This window comes from Corticium candelabrum, chromosome 13 (assembly GCF_963422355.1).
Source record: "Corticium candelabrum chromosome 13, ooCorCand1.1, whole genome shotgun sequence".
NCBI lineage: Eukaryota > Metazoa > Porifera > Homoscleromorpha > Homosclerophorida > Plakinidae > Corticium > Corticium candelabrum.
Genome location: NC_085097.1, coordinates 3090001 through 3102500, shown reverse-complemented (window position 1 = coordinate 3102500; position 12500 = coordinate 3090001). Strand labels below are relative to the sequence as shown.

General features: G+C 48.0%; 1 protein-coding gene across 1 annotated transcript in view; it reads left to right on the top strand.

Annotated features, from left to right (window-relative positions):
• Window positions 1-11886: 11886 nt before the first annotated feature.
• Window positions 11887-12500, top strand: part of LOC134188506 (uncharacterized) — a 5771-nt gene continuing 5157 nt past the window's right edge. Inside the window, exon 1 of the mRNA XM_062656667.1 lies at window positions 11887-12289. Coding sequence (XP_062512651.1) covers window positions 11887-12289 — 403 coding nt within the window. The remainder of the gene's footprint in view (window positions 12290-12500) is intronic.

Below are 12500 nucleotides of genomic sequence, written 5' to 3'. Positions count from 1 at the left end.
TCCCATATATGCATATCTATGAATTAATACATGATGATCATGCAGTATACGCAAGCAGTGTTGATCGCTACGTAAAGGTTACTCAGGGCCAGGTAGATATCATATTATGTAAGTAGTAGAGACTTGCGTGTTCCACAGACTGACTTGCAGTGTCAGAAGTGAAGTCTGCAACCCAAGCTGCTTCCATTCATATTACTCCAATCACAACGTGGTCTCTTCCTGGTTGCTACTTTATGTGTTCAGCAAAGCAATGCACAAAACACATGAAATGATTACCCAAACACAGAAAGACGACTCATCTTGTTTCGATGACGTCATGCCGCTCCAAGCCCTTCCAGATATCGCTCACTCTGGACTGTTTGCGGTCGCTTTAGACGTCAAAAAACAGCAAATAGCACCGAGTACGTTCGCATTCAGTCTCCGTTGTGACACGAGCGCACAACGCTAAATCTTACGACGTGTCGACTTCGATCATGGCTGCATGAAATCGAAGCCTGTCGACGTCAACGTTCCCGCGGCCGCGTTTAATCGCTGCTGTAAACATGCAGATTCACAAACAGCAACGACTCTAGCTGTAGTGTTCGAGTTGTTCTCTACGAAACAAGAGAAGCTAATGAGATAGGATTGCACTGCTTGCATACCAGTCTCGTCTTTAGTGAAGCGTTTAAGAAACAAAATCCGGTCTTTAGATAGCCGATTTCTGGCTACGCGGCACACAGCGACATCAAAGGCCGTTCAGCAGACCCCATTTCGCCGGGGAGGACGCGGCGGAAAGGGTTCTGGCCACACGAGACTAATGTCAGGGCTGAGTGGCTGTTGCGAAACCACCCGCGGTGATTAGCGCAGGGCCAGCGGTATTCGGGGTTGGCATTAACACGATCAGCAGGCGGTCCCAATGTGTGACGGGACGGCTGGTCCACGTCTGGCGCAGGTGTGGTGCTAGTCATGTTCGCTCACGCACGATCAGCAGGCGGTCCCATTCTGTGGCGGGACGGCTGGTCCAGGCTGGCAATAGTCAGGTTTGCTCACGCAGGGTCAGCAGGCGGTCCCCTTTATGTGGCGAGACGGCTGGTCCAGGGCTGGTGCTAGTCAGGTTGGCCCACGCACTACCAGCAGGCGGTCCAATTCTGTGGCAGGACGGCTGGCCCAGGCCGGGGCAGGGCCGGCACTAGTCAGGTTTGCTCACCCAGCATCAGCAGGCGGTCCCCTTTGTGTGGCGGGACGGCTGGTTCAGGGCTGGTGCTAGTCAGGTTGGCTCACGCACGACCAGCAAGCGGTCCCCGCTGTGTGGCGGGACGGCTGGTCCAGGTCTGGTGCTAGTCGGGTTGGCTCACACACGATGAGCAGGCGGTCCCATTCTGTGGCGGGACGACTGGTCCAGGTCTGGTAGCGACTTGTGAGTATGTCATTGCACCAACATGCAGGTTGCACGTACGTTGAGACGATATGCAGATAGCATAGCTCTCAATTTCGCAGAGGGGTTTGTGCTGTACGCACCGAGCGTAAATGGCTATTCGTGCGCGATGTCGTAGATGGGCCGGAGGTCTGTATGCAGCGGTGTTCCTTTTGCGTGCGTACAGGGGAATGGAATGGGTGGAGCCATTTGTTTGCACGTCTACTTGTGCGCAGGAAGCGGTCGCCGCCCTGCGCAGTAAGGGCAGGTGATCATGGACAGTTTTATCTGGGGACAGGGGAGGCCTGGGAGATAGTGCGGGGGCATCTGGGGACACGCGAGGTCCCGGATGGCCTTGAGGGCGGGTATCTGTAAAGCGCAGGTTCCGTTCGTACACTGTATGTAGTAAATCGAGCTTCGCAGAGCAGACAGGGTAAAGCTACAGGGCTGGTAGCTTTTGCGGAACCGTCGGCAGACGGCGGCGCAGTGCCAGCAGTGGTCAGCAAAAAAATGAAAAAAATGGAAAGCGCATATGTGGAGATGACGCCGCCGCTTGTGGCTGTAGCGGGCCGTCGGCCGATGCGGCAGTGCCAGTGGCGGGCAATGCATAAGCGCAGAAGCACATACATGCATATGGCGAGTTTTACAGACAGTCATGTTGTACGTAATCAGCAAAAATAGCCTTAATGACCAACGGAAAATGCAAACGCATGACGACTGTAATGACGGTTATGCCATACTGCAGAGCCATTGGCGGATGGTGGGCGCGGGACCAGTGACGGTCAGCGAATGGGCCAGGCTGGAAGCCACGGCATCGTCTGCAGATGGTCAATGCAGGACTAGGCGGCGATTATGCCGGTGGCGGCGCTGGCAGTCTGTGGTTGCAAAGGTGGGCGTCCACGTTGAGCATAGTGGCGCGAGGGCGGCGTGGAGGACACGCGTTGCACGAATGGCTAGTAGCAGGCGGAGCACGCTTCCTTGGCTTGCGTGTTGTCGAGGCTGGTCTGTGTGCGTGGGCAGCGGCGACGGCGATAGATCATATGCAGATGCTCACGGACGAGGTGGAGGAGCGGACGCGTCAGGTCGTTGGGAGAGACGGCGGCGCCTCGCTGGGGCGCGCCGTTCTTTCTAGGCGAATTGGTTTTCGCCTATGCCTGAGAAATGGTTCATGCGAACCCAAGCGGGAGAGTGTGGAGATGACAGATCTGCTGCCAGACAGTGTCGAGTGGCAACGACTCTACGACGGCGCTCCGTGGGGGACGTGAGCGTCAGGTGGGGCTGAAGCTCGCTGGGCTCTGCTTTGCTTCAGGCACGGCCATAATCGCTGAGAAGCATCTCAACAGGGTGATAATACCTGCTGGCGTGCCTGCGGCTGATCGTAAGAATTGCAGCTGGCTGATCGACACCAAATTTTGGAGGTGCTTGGAGGAGAAATCTTCTCCATGTATAAATATTCGTCGGGCTTTGCTGGACCGCTGTCGCCATCTTGGGCTCCGTCGCGTGGACTATGCCTGGAAACTGACCATTCAACCAAAGATTGTGCTCTGTCGATGCGGCGCCGCGGTCGAGCTCGCACGTCTCTTTTACTCCGGTGCGACTTCTCACCGTGTACTGCGGCGGTGCCCAGGCGGAGTGCCGCTGTGTCGTGGGTGGAACCTATGTTCGGGTAATGGGGCACCATCGTGCACTTACATCACGCGTGTGGCACATGCAGAGTGCCGGGTCGGTGGCTGCGCCGGAGAAGCGCGGCTACTACGATAAGAAAGGAGGGTTCAAAGTCACAGACCTGAGGGTAGACGAATAGCTGCCCGTCTTGGGGGCTGGTTGCGTTTGGGGCGACGAATTTGGGCCTGCTCGCTGCTCCAGACTTGCGGCGGTTGGCCGCTTTCCCGCAATAGCAACGCAGTCGGATGCGTCTGGCTCGTGTGGCCGCTGGGCAGTGCAGGACAATTCATAAGTTCAGCTGCATTGCATTTCTCACATCTTAGGTTGGACTTCTCATTGCGCCATTGGAGATGGTCCCGGTGGCGTTAACCGTGGTTGTTTTTGGAAGCAGGCAGCGCGGCCGGTTTTACGTTCAGTTTGAGCTGGATGGCGGCGCGCAGTCCGTGTGGAAGCGCGGAACGCAGTCGCTGACGCGGTGTCGCAAAACCTGGTGGACTGGTCATTGGTTGTGTGGTTCATTTCTTGACCCGGGTCCGCGTTCAGTGGCACCAAACGTGGCGGCGTTGATATGCAACATCGACTGGACGTCGGACTGCTGGAACGATCGGTTTATTGCTGGTTTGGCAGTGGGTTAGCCTCGTTTACGTTGCGTGCATACCAATCAGGGTACTCACGGTATCAACAGTCTGCGAGCGAACCAGTGTCGCAGCAATCTGAATCTCGACATCTGAACGGGCTCTATGCTTGTTAGTGGCGGTCTACGGTATTGCGCAATCTACCCCTTAAAATGCCCTGTTAGCGGTGCGCCATGTTGACATTCGGCACGGTTTAGGAAACCCCTCTTGCAGTCCTCGCCGCTGTTGGTGTACTGGTCTTACGAGGCGTTACGCAGTCGACGGCAGGTCCTAAATGGCGGCAGCGATTACCTATCACTCCAGATGTGTACTGCTCAGACTGACAGACTACTGGACCCCATGAGTGGACGAGCTTGACGTGGCGATGCTTTGGCCTGATTTTGGTTGTTTTTGTGTTATTTTTGGTTTTCTTCGCGCGGGCGAAGTTACAGTACTGGACAGTTTGTAACGGCCGTTAATCGGCGGGTCATGTGACAGTTAGTGATGTTGCGATGGGCTCCCTCTCAAACCTGTCTCTCTTGAGAGTTAGGCTCATGCAGTAACAAAATTGACTCGTTCCGGCAGGGTGTGGATATCCATCTCCGGAGGACGGGTACCGCTTTATGTCTAATTACGGCAATGCTATTATACCTCGCCCAGCGAGGTCGAGAGGCAGACCCGTTGTTTTCTGTGCTCTGATGGAAGGCCTCTGTCTATGCAACGACTTGTCAAAAGATGTGCGGGCGCCACTAGAAGCCAGTGGTTTTGTGTCCGGTTACTCGATGCACAGCTTTAGGATTGGAGAAGCAGTCACACCTGCAGAACTGACTTTACGATCCAGACACTAGCGAGGTGGAGGAGCAAGGTTTGCAAGCGCGACGTAAACTCTTGTCGCCAAGATTCTAGCGGCATACTCTCAGTCGTTAGTAGCTGCTCGCCAGAGACGGAGCGATGATAAGGTTGCCGAAGACATGGCGGTAGCATGTGTGCCTTTTAGCCGGCAACTAGTTGTACAGTGTACTTGCGTGCATGGTTGCTTTCGTACTGGCGTGTATTATAGATACATGCTCACTAGACAGTGACAAGGCACTCACTCCCTGACAGCTAAGCGGCGGTACGTAGCTGAATGAGTCCTGGAGAGGTAGGTCCTGGAGAGGCGGGACCAGTTTGGCTGCGGGGCGACCTCTCCGTTGAGCGTGGTCGCCTTCCTTGTGTGCCGGAGTCCGGTCTGAAGTCCCGGATCCGCGCCGGACGTTGGTTCTCCTGGACAATGATGGGCTAGGCCGGGCTCTGCCCACTCTCCACGGCCACGCCTTCATTATGCAGGCTGGCTCAGGTAAGTGGTCGCATCAAGTCGGCAAGATGAACATCACTTGAAAACTGACGGAGGTAAGAATTCAACAGACACATAAACAAGAAACACGCACGCATGCCCTTACGCCCGCCCGTAAGGGAAGGCGAATAGGTCGACTCAATCTGTCGTAATCTTCGACGGCCATCTGTGCACGGAGCTTAGAGCCAGTAAACGTTTGCTGTAAAATGGTGTTAGCTCGAATAGAGAGAATTTTTCTGGTCCTTCGATCAAGCTGCTTCAGATCTGTGCTCCTCCAATAGAATGACACCAAAACCGTAAGTGCATGAGAACCGGCAGTGCAAACCTGCTGATGGCCACAGTCTTGTTCCGACCATAGAACTCGGTCTGGAGAACTCTAAGAAAGTACTCAGAACAGAGCGTCTCACGCATAGTGCTGTACTGAATAAAGTTCATTTCGTCCACACCCAAATACTTGTAGAATTGACGCGGTTCCAGACAGTTGATGATGTCGGTTTTTTCTACCAACACTTATGAATTGTGTCTAGAGAGTGTTTCGTTAACAAAGTGTGCAAATGCACACTTGTACAGACCAAGCTTCATCTGGATGTCATCAGAGAAGACACAAATCGTGTGAAACAACTCTTTCAGCTGATCGTGCTTTCTGCCATACAGCTTCAGATTATCCACGTAAAGTAGATGACTGACACGCTTACGCTTGACAATCTCACTACGCTCAGTGCTCATCCAATAGCCATAACTAGTTCTGCGTAAATCTCAGCTGAGAGGATTAAAATCCATACAGAGGATATAGTGAATCACCTTGGAAAATACCTCTCCCGATCCGTATGAGCCTCGTCTTGATGGCAACGGTCCCTTAGAAAAGTGCCATAAACGTCCTGCAACTCTTCATTACACCGGACAGGAACTTGCACAAGACTAGACTAATCTTAGCTGAAACTTCGGAGTAACGAGCTGTATGGCACGCTGTCAGAGGCTTTCTGGTAGTCCACCCAAGTCATTCTCAAGGTCTTGTGCCTAATTTTAAACTTCCCGTGAAGCAGTTTGTTAATTTACAACTGATTCTTTGCAGCAAATGAACTCTGCTGAGAACCTCTTTCTCCGATGCCATATGGTTTTATAAACCAAATGCCGTGCAATTCTCTGTCTGACGAAATGAGCTGAGAGTCTTCTAGAGACAGAAATTCCCAATTGATGCCATAGTATTTCGAAATCATGTCACAAACGAATACTCAATTAGCCTCTCCTAACTTCGTTAGGTCTCTTGTAAGCACCCGAGGCAAATCCTGCCTCAGAGTGGCTTAGACCATCATGACTGTCTAAACAGAAGGCATGACTTTGCGTAGGATCCGACTGGATCCAAGAAGCACTGCTTTCTGTGAGTGCTGCAGGTTGTAATGACCTTGGAATAATGTACAGCCATCCATGCAATACTTGCGTGATCTGTTCCCAACGCTCCCAAAACCACTGGAACAAGCGCTTTCCGACACTTCCGCATGCGGCTCACCTCCGACAGCGTGTCAATGTATTTCGCCTGTTTTCAACCTGTTTTCTGAAGATGTTGCCATCAGCAGGAGAGCTGATATCAATAATAAGACAGGTGTTTGTTTTCTTATTTCTGAAACTGATGACAGGACGATTGGTACCGATCGGCTTTAGCAATAAGGATAGTTGCATCCCATGTCATAGTGATATCGTGCGTCTAGACAAGCCTATAAGAATGATGCTATTCTCTCTGCTCTCCGCTGGAACACCAAAATGACAACACATGTCGAAGTGGATAATGGATGCTCCCTGATTTGTGTCGGCAATTGTAGTCCATCGTTGCCGAGGCACTACAGCCTGCCACAAGGTTGTAACTGTTTCCAGGCCTACACTGCGTAAGCGGCAAGTAGGACTGACATCTCGACTAGAATATTGCGCTCATAATACCGAGTCCGAAGCGGTTAGTCTTGAGCAAGAACAACCAGTCCTTCAGTTGAAGTAGGAAGATAGGATGACTTCAGCCGTTTGTAGGTCTCTTTCATGCCTAAGGGTGGCTTTTCAGTTAGACGGCGATACTGACAATGCATAGGTTTTGTACTGCAAGACTGTTCACTTAGAGAACTGTTGCACGTACAGAAATGTTTTGCATTTATCTGAGGTGCTTGCTCGAAGACACAACGACACAGTATGGTTCAACGTTCATGCAGTCTCCGACTTGTTGTCCTTAGAGAGACTTCCCTGCAGAAGTGCAGTAAACTGACGGGCCATGCGTTGGATCGAATGAGAGGACCTACTGCCATCACACTCCTGTACCATTTGCATAAAGAGATCAGAGTTGCTACGAAAATAACAGTCCAGCCCCACAATAGAAGACTGATACGTCTAATAAATCTGTCAAAAACCTTCGATCGCCATCAATGCACGGTCTGTTCATCCGGTCAACACCCTCTGCAGAAAGGTGGACATCGTGCATAGATAAAAGTTTCTTAGTCCATCGATAAACCTGCTTCAGGTCTGTTGTGACCATACAGCTCGGTCCAAAGAACCATCTATCCTCTACGACAGTAGTCACGACGGAGCGTCTCCCGCATAGTGCTGTGCTGGATACCGTTACACTCGTCCAGGCAAAAGTACTTGTGAACTTAATCCGGTTATAGGCGGTGTCCAGTTTTTCTACCGTCATCCTAGAATTGTGTTTAGAGAGATTGCCATTGACAAAGAGTGCAATACCACACTTGTCCAGACCAAACTTTATCTGCATGTTATCAGAGAAGTTACGAATGGTGTGCAACAACACTTCAACTGATCAGGATTTCTGGCAGAGAGCTTTAGATTATCTATGTATATTGGATAAATGGCAAGCTGAAATTTGTCAGTCTATATTTGTGTCGCTATGCTCCTCTATTATTGTCAATTGGGTTCTTTCCCCATCTGGACGCTTACCAACCCGGTCCGTCAGCCCAACAGGGTACATGTTACTGAGTAGTCCAAATGGCGATTAATGAATAGCCAAGTCAATATACATAACAGACATTACGACGACCGCGAAATTGTACAGCACACCTAGTGGAATCAATGACCACCAGGAAAGCACTGAAGGCTATCGTCAACGGAAAGTTCGCCAGACCACAGACTTAAACGAGTCATAGCCTCATGCAAAACGCTATAGAAACATAAAAAAGAAAGACAGAAAAGTTTCATAATGTACTGTTGTTACTGGGGTTTGAAACAGCAAACCATGAAGTGGTGGCCATTGTCGTTAACCGCTAATCCATGGCGGTAAAATGTATTTTATTTATTTTTATATTATTATAGGTCTCACAATGGACTAGCCGTACCATCTAAACTAAATCTAGCTAACATAATTTTAGCATTGCTACACCACAGTCTAGTAGAGAGTTGCTAATGGAAATAAAAATACACATTGGTAATTAAAAAATATTTTTAAGTGAAGATCTAAGTGCTATGACCTTGAGCACTTGAAGGCTGGAAGCTGTCCAAAAACTCAGAGTCTCAACCACGAGCGGATGAAAAATTCTGCCAGTGCTGGACACATTTAAGTGATGTCGTTCGTCCTTCTCCATGTCTACAGCTTCAGATGCTGGTCCTGGATGACTTGCCGCTTGAATGACAAAAGAAGGCTTTAAAGAGCTTCGTAACGACAAGTCAAAATAGGCAGGCAAACCGCGCTTGAAATTGGAAAGTAAACCTCTCCTGGACTTGCTTCTTTGCTACTGCTACAGCTTGCCTTCCTACGAAAACGAGAGTCATCTGTAAGTAGTGCGTTATACACCACGTTGCAAAGAGCATCATGACGTTTTGTTGTAAAGTTTTTTTATCCTTGATTACATCCCGGTACATGGTCCCCAAACTTATCAACTGTGTTACCACAAAGGCAGCGTTTGGAATTTGGAAATGGAAAAATTGGGATACCCAAACATATCCGTAATGCAATACTAAACTCTCTTGTGGGCATGGACAGGCTAAGATTCGGTTTCAGTGTGCCTGTAGCCATGCTCCACTGTGTTGACCAGAAAGGGTATTTATTCGAGCTCGATCCCTTATGCTCGCTAAGTCTTTGAGTGATGACCATAACGCAGAGTCCAACAGAAGTTGTAACTGATGCTGACTGGTCGAATCAATTTTGTGGTTGTTATCTGGTAAATGAAGCTGCAAGAAATCTTGGGCCGTATTCTCCCTTGGGAACACAATAACCTGTCCCTCATTGGAATATGACATGTCCCACTGGCTGTTCATGGATAAAACGTAATTATAAGAGCCAAGTGACGGGAAGAGTTACAGCTGGCAAGATAGGCTGCGGGGAGACATCCAAAAGATTCACTCAAACCCAAGCACCCCAGACAAATCGGGATTGTAGCTTGTTGCCATGAGTTTTCTCATAAGGAACAATCAATTATTGAATCCAGAGTCTTCCGTAGATTGATGTCAAAAGGCTGAAGTTGGCCAAGGACTCTGTCAGGTGGGACAGTCCTGAGTATGTGGTTGGGTTTTACACAAAGACAAACAAGATCTCAGTAAAAGTGGTTCTGCCAGAGGGTCTTCCATATCTTGCATGCGTTGTTGACTTTTCAAGATCTTGTAAATAGGAGTTGAAAGGTTAGTATTGAAAATTTCCTCAGATCCACAGAGAGGAGAGCCCAGAAAATCAACACCACCCTTTGTCTTGACGACTCGTTCTGCATCTGACGGAAATTTCGGAAAGAAATGGTCACCAGAAAGCCAAAAAGTCTCACACTTGGACATACTTAACTGAAGACCATATTTAGGCCCTTTAGATTTTATCTGGTATAAGAGTGAAGCTACTTTCCAACGATGTCCAACAAAATTCCATGGTCTACGAACCACAACTTTAAGTTGATGTCATTTAGTGGCCCAATTTCATCAACTAACTCTAGAATGACCAAGGAGAAAAGCATAGGACCCAGAAGGTCGCGTTGCTGAACACCAGTAAAGGTAGCGAGTTTTCGAATGCCAAAACGAAGTTCAGCTTGTACATGATAGCTCCACTGCACCCATTTAAACAGATCAGGAAGCTCTCTGTGAAGACGTCGTAGAAAAGTAGTACGGTCACAGTTTTTGAAAGAATTGGACATATTCCGTTTGAGGCAGCATAAGTTGGGATCATCTCCAAATTTATCAATAAAGCTAGATAATGAATGTACGGCTGCCTCGAGATCACCTGAAGTGCCAACGCCTACCTGACCACATGGCAGGAAAACGTCTGGAAGCTGAGATTTCACAGCTGAACAGTATACACAAATAATTAGTCGGCGAAGTGTTTTTTCCACAGCAATTGGCATAATACCTCCACCTTTCTGCTTCTTGTATATAACTGTTAGTGGGGCTTCTGTAAGCCATGGTGGTATTCGTCTGTCCATGTTTCCTGACAAGGCCAAATTTACCCTTTGAGTCAAACTCTATAGGAATTCTTGCGCAGATGCTATGGACGAACCCTAGACTGCCCCGAGAAGATGTTGTGCACAAAGCTTGGAATATATGTGTGTGTTTGTGTGTGTGTGTGTGTGTGTGTGTGTGTGTGTGTGTGTGTGTGTGTGTGTGTGTGTGTGTAAATTAGTCAGAAAGACAGATTAACTGTGACTAACTATACGTGTTATAGCTCAACCACAAATTTATTTGACTTCTTTACATATAAATCTCGCGCATCATAAAGCTGCCACAGCCATGACATTTACCATCTATCTATTTTACACATTATACTTTGTGCGTATCATCTACAGGACATCACACATACACACACACACACACACACACACACACACACACACACACACACACACACACACACTATTGTCCAAAGGCAGTGAACCCATGCAAGGCTAAGGAAAGTCAAACTACGTCAATAGTTGCCACTTGACAAGAAAATATAGATTAATTAATTAAAAGAAAGCAATCGTGCAGCAAACCCTAAACTACCGACGTACAGCATTTACTATAAAGCCATGTTAAACAAAAAACAATAGAAAGAAAGCTAGTAGAGTTTGGCATTTTCTTTGCTTTTCTAACTGTTGACGAAACTGTCTCCACAAAAATGTTCGAATTCTCTCTCTGTGATCATGCTGAGAAGCAACATCTCCACAGAGTTACGAAATCGCTTGATGTTAAATCTAGACACGAATGGTCTTTTCTTGAAGTTTATAGCAATGTTTGCTGCGCCTGCCTTGTCAAAGACATCAATATTGGAACAGGGTGGAAAATGTAACATATGGCAGCAGGTGTTTGTAAAGACTTCGCATTATTGAGTCGATACGCCTTTGTGTCTCACCTTTAGAGGTGCAGATAATATACACTAAAACTTAAGCAATCGGTAATATAGTCAATTATAGAGGCAACGATAGGTCATCTGTGTTTAGTAATACATGCTAACCCTAGGTAAAAGTCTATCGATATACTATAACACAGTGTGTAATCTAGAGCGTGTTTGCTCTGTCATAAGACTAGACATAGTTAGAGTTAACGAGAATTTTGAGTCACGTGCAGAACGGATAACGTCTAGACACCATCACATTTATACCTTTCTTATATGAAAAATATGTACAGAATATGGAGTGTCTCAAAGCCTTTCTAAACGGAGAATGCAAAATCCCATTTGGCGACGACAGGAATATGACGTTTCTGCCTCCAGAGGTATCGAACGCAGATCACGTGCATCGAATGCCTGATTTTTCAAAGCTTCTCTCAACAAGCTTCAAAATGGAATCGTTATTATGAGCATTGTGAATCGAAAAATTTAGTGCAGTAACGGTTAATTAAATAATTTTGATTAGGCCCGGTGTGGACAAGCCCCGTAGAGTCTAGTAGAGCACGTGATGCCAATATCAATTAGTTATCAATTACCATATTCCATTGCTGCTGAAATGATGAAGATCGATAGACTGCGGTCGTCAGTGTGGACTTGTACGTTTATCGTCATCGCTTATACTGCGGTGGCTCTCGCCACCAGTACTTGTCCAAGAAATTATTTTCTAAATTCAGAGGGAAGGTGCAGAGGTTGCAACTCCTGTCTTCCTGGTGTGAAAAGTATAGCTAGATGTACGGAGACTCACGACACGGTATGTCATCCGGACAACAAATGCTACAACCCACTCTATGTGTACGACGCAAGATACGATTACCACTGTCGAGCAGTCCGACCTTCCGACTGCACGGATAGAAGACTCGTTTCTTCCACCCCTACTAATTGCAGTACTAAAGGAAGCAATTGCACATGTCGGGTGGTTTCTAGTGATCATAGAAAGGTAGACTGCTATTGTGAAACAGGTACGCCCACACCAACTAAACGCGTGAGTAATTATATCTAAGATTGTGTTACTAAACCTTTGGTGTGTGTGTTTGTGTGTGTGTGTGTGTGTGTGTGTGTGTGTGTGTGTGTGTGTGTGTTTGTTTGTGTGTGTGTGTTACTGTGTGTGTGTGTGTGTGTGTGTGTGTTTGTGTGTGTGTGTGTGTGTGTGTGTGTGTGTGTGTCTGTCTG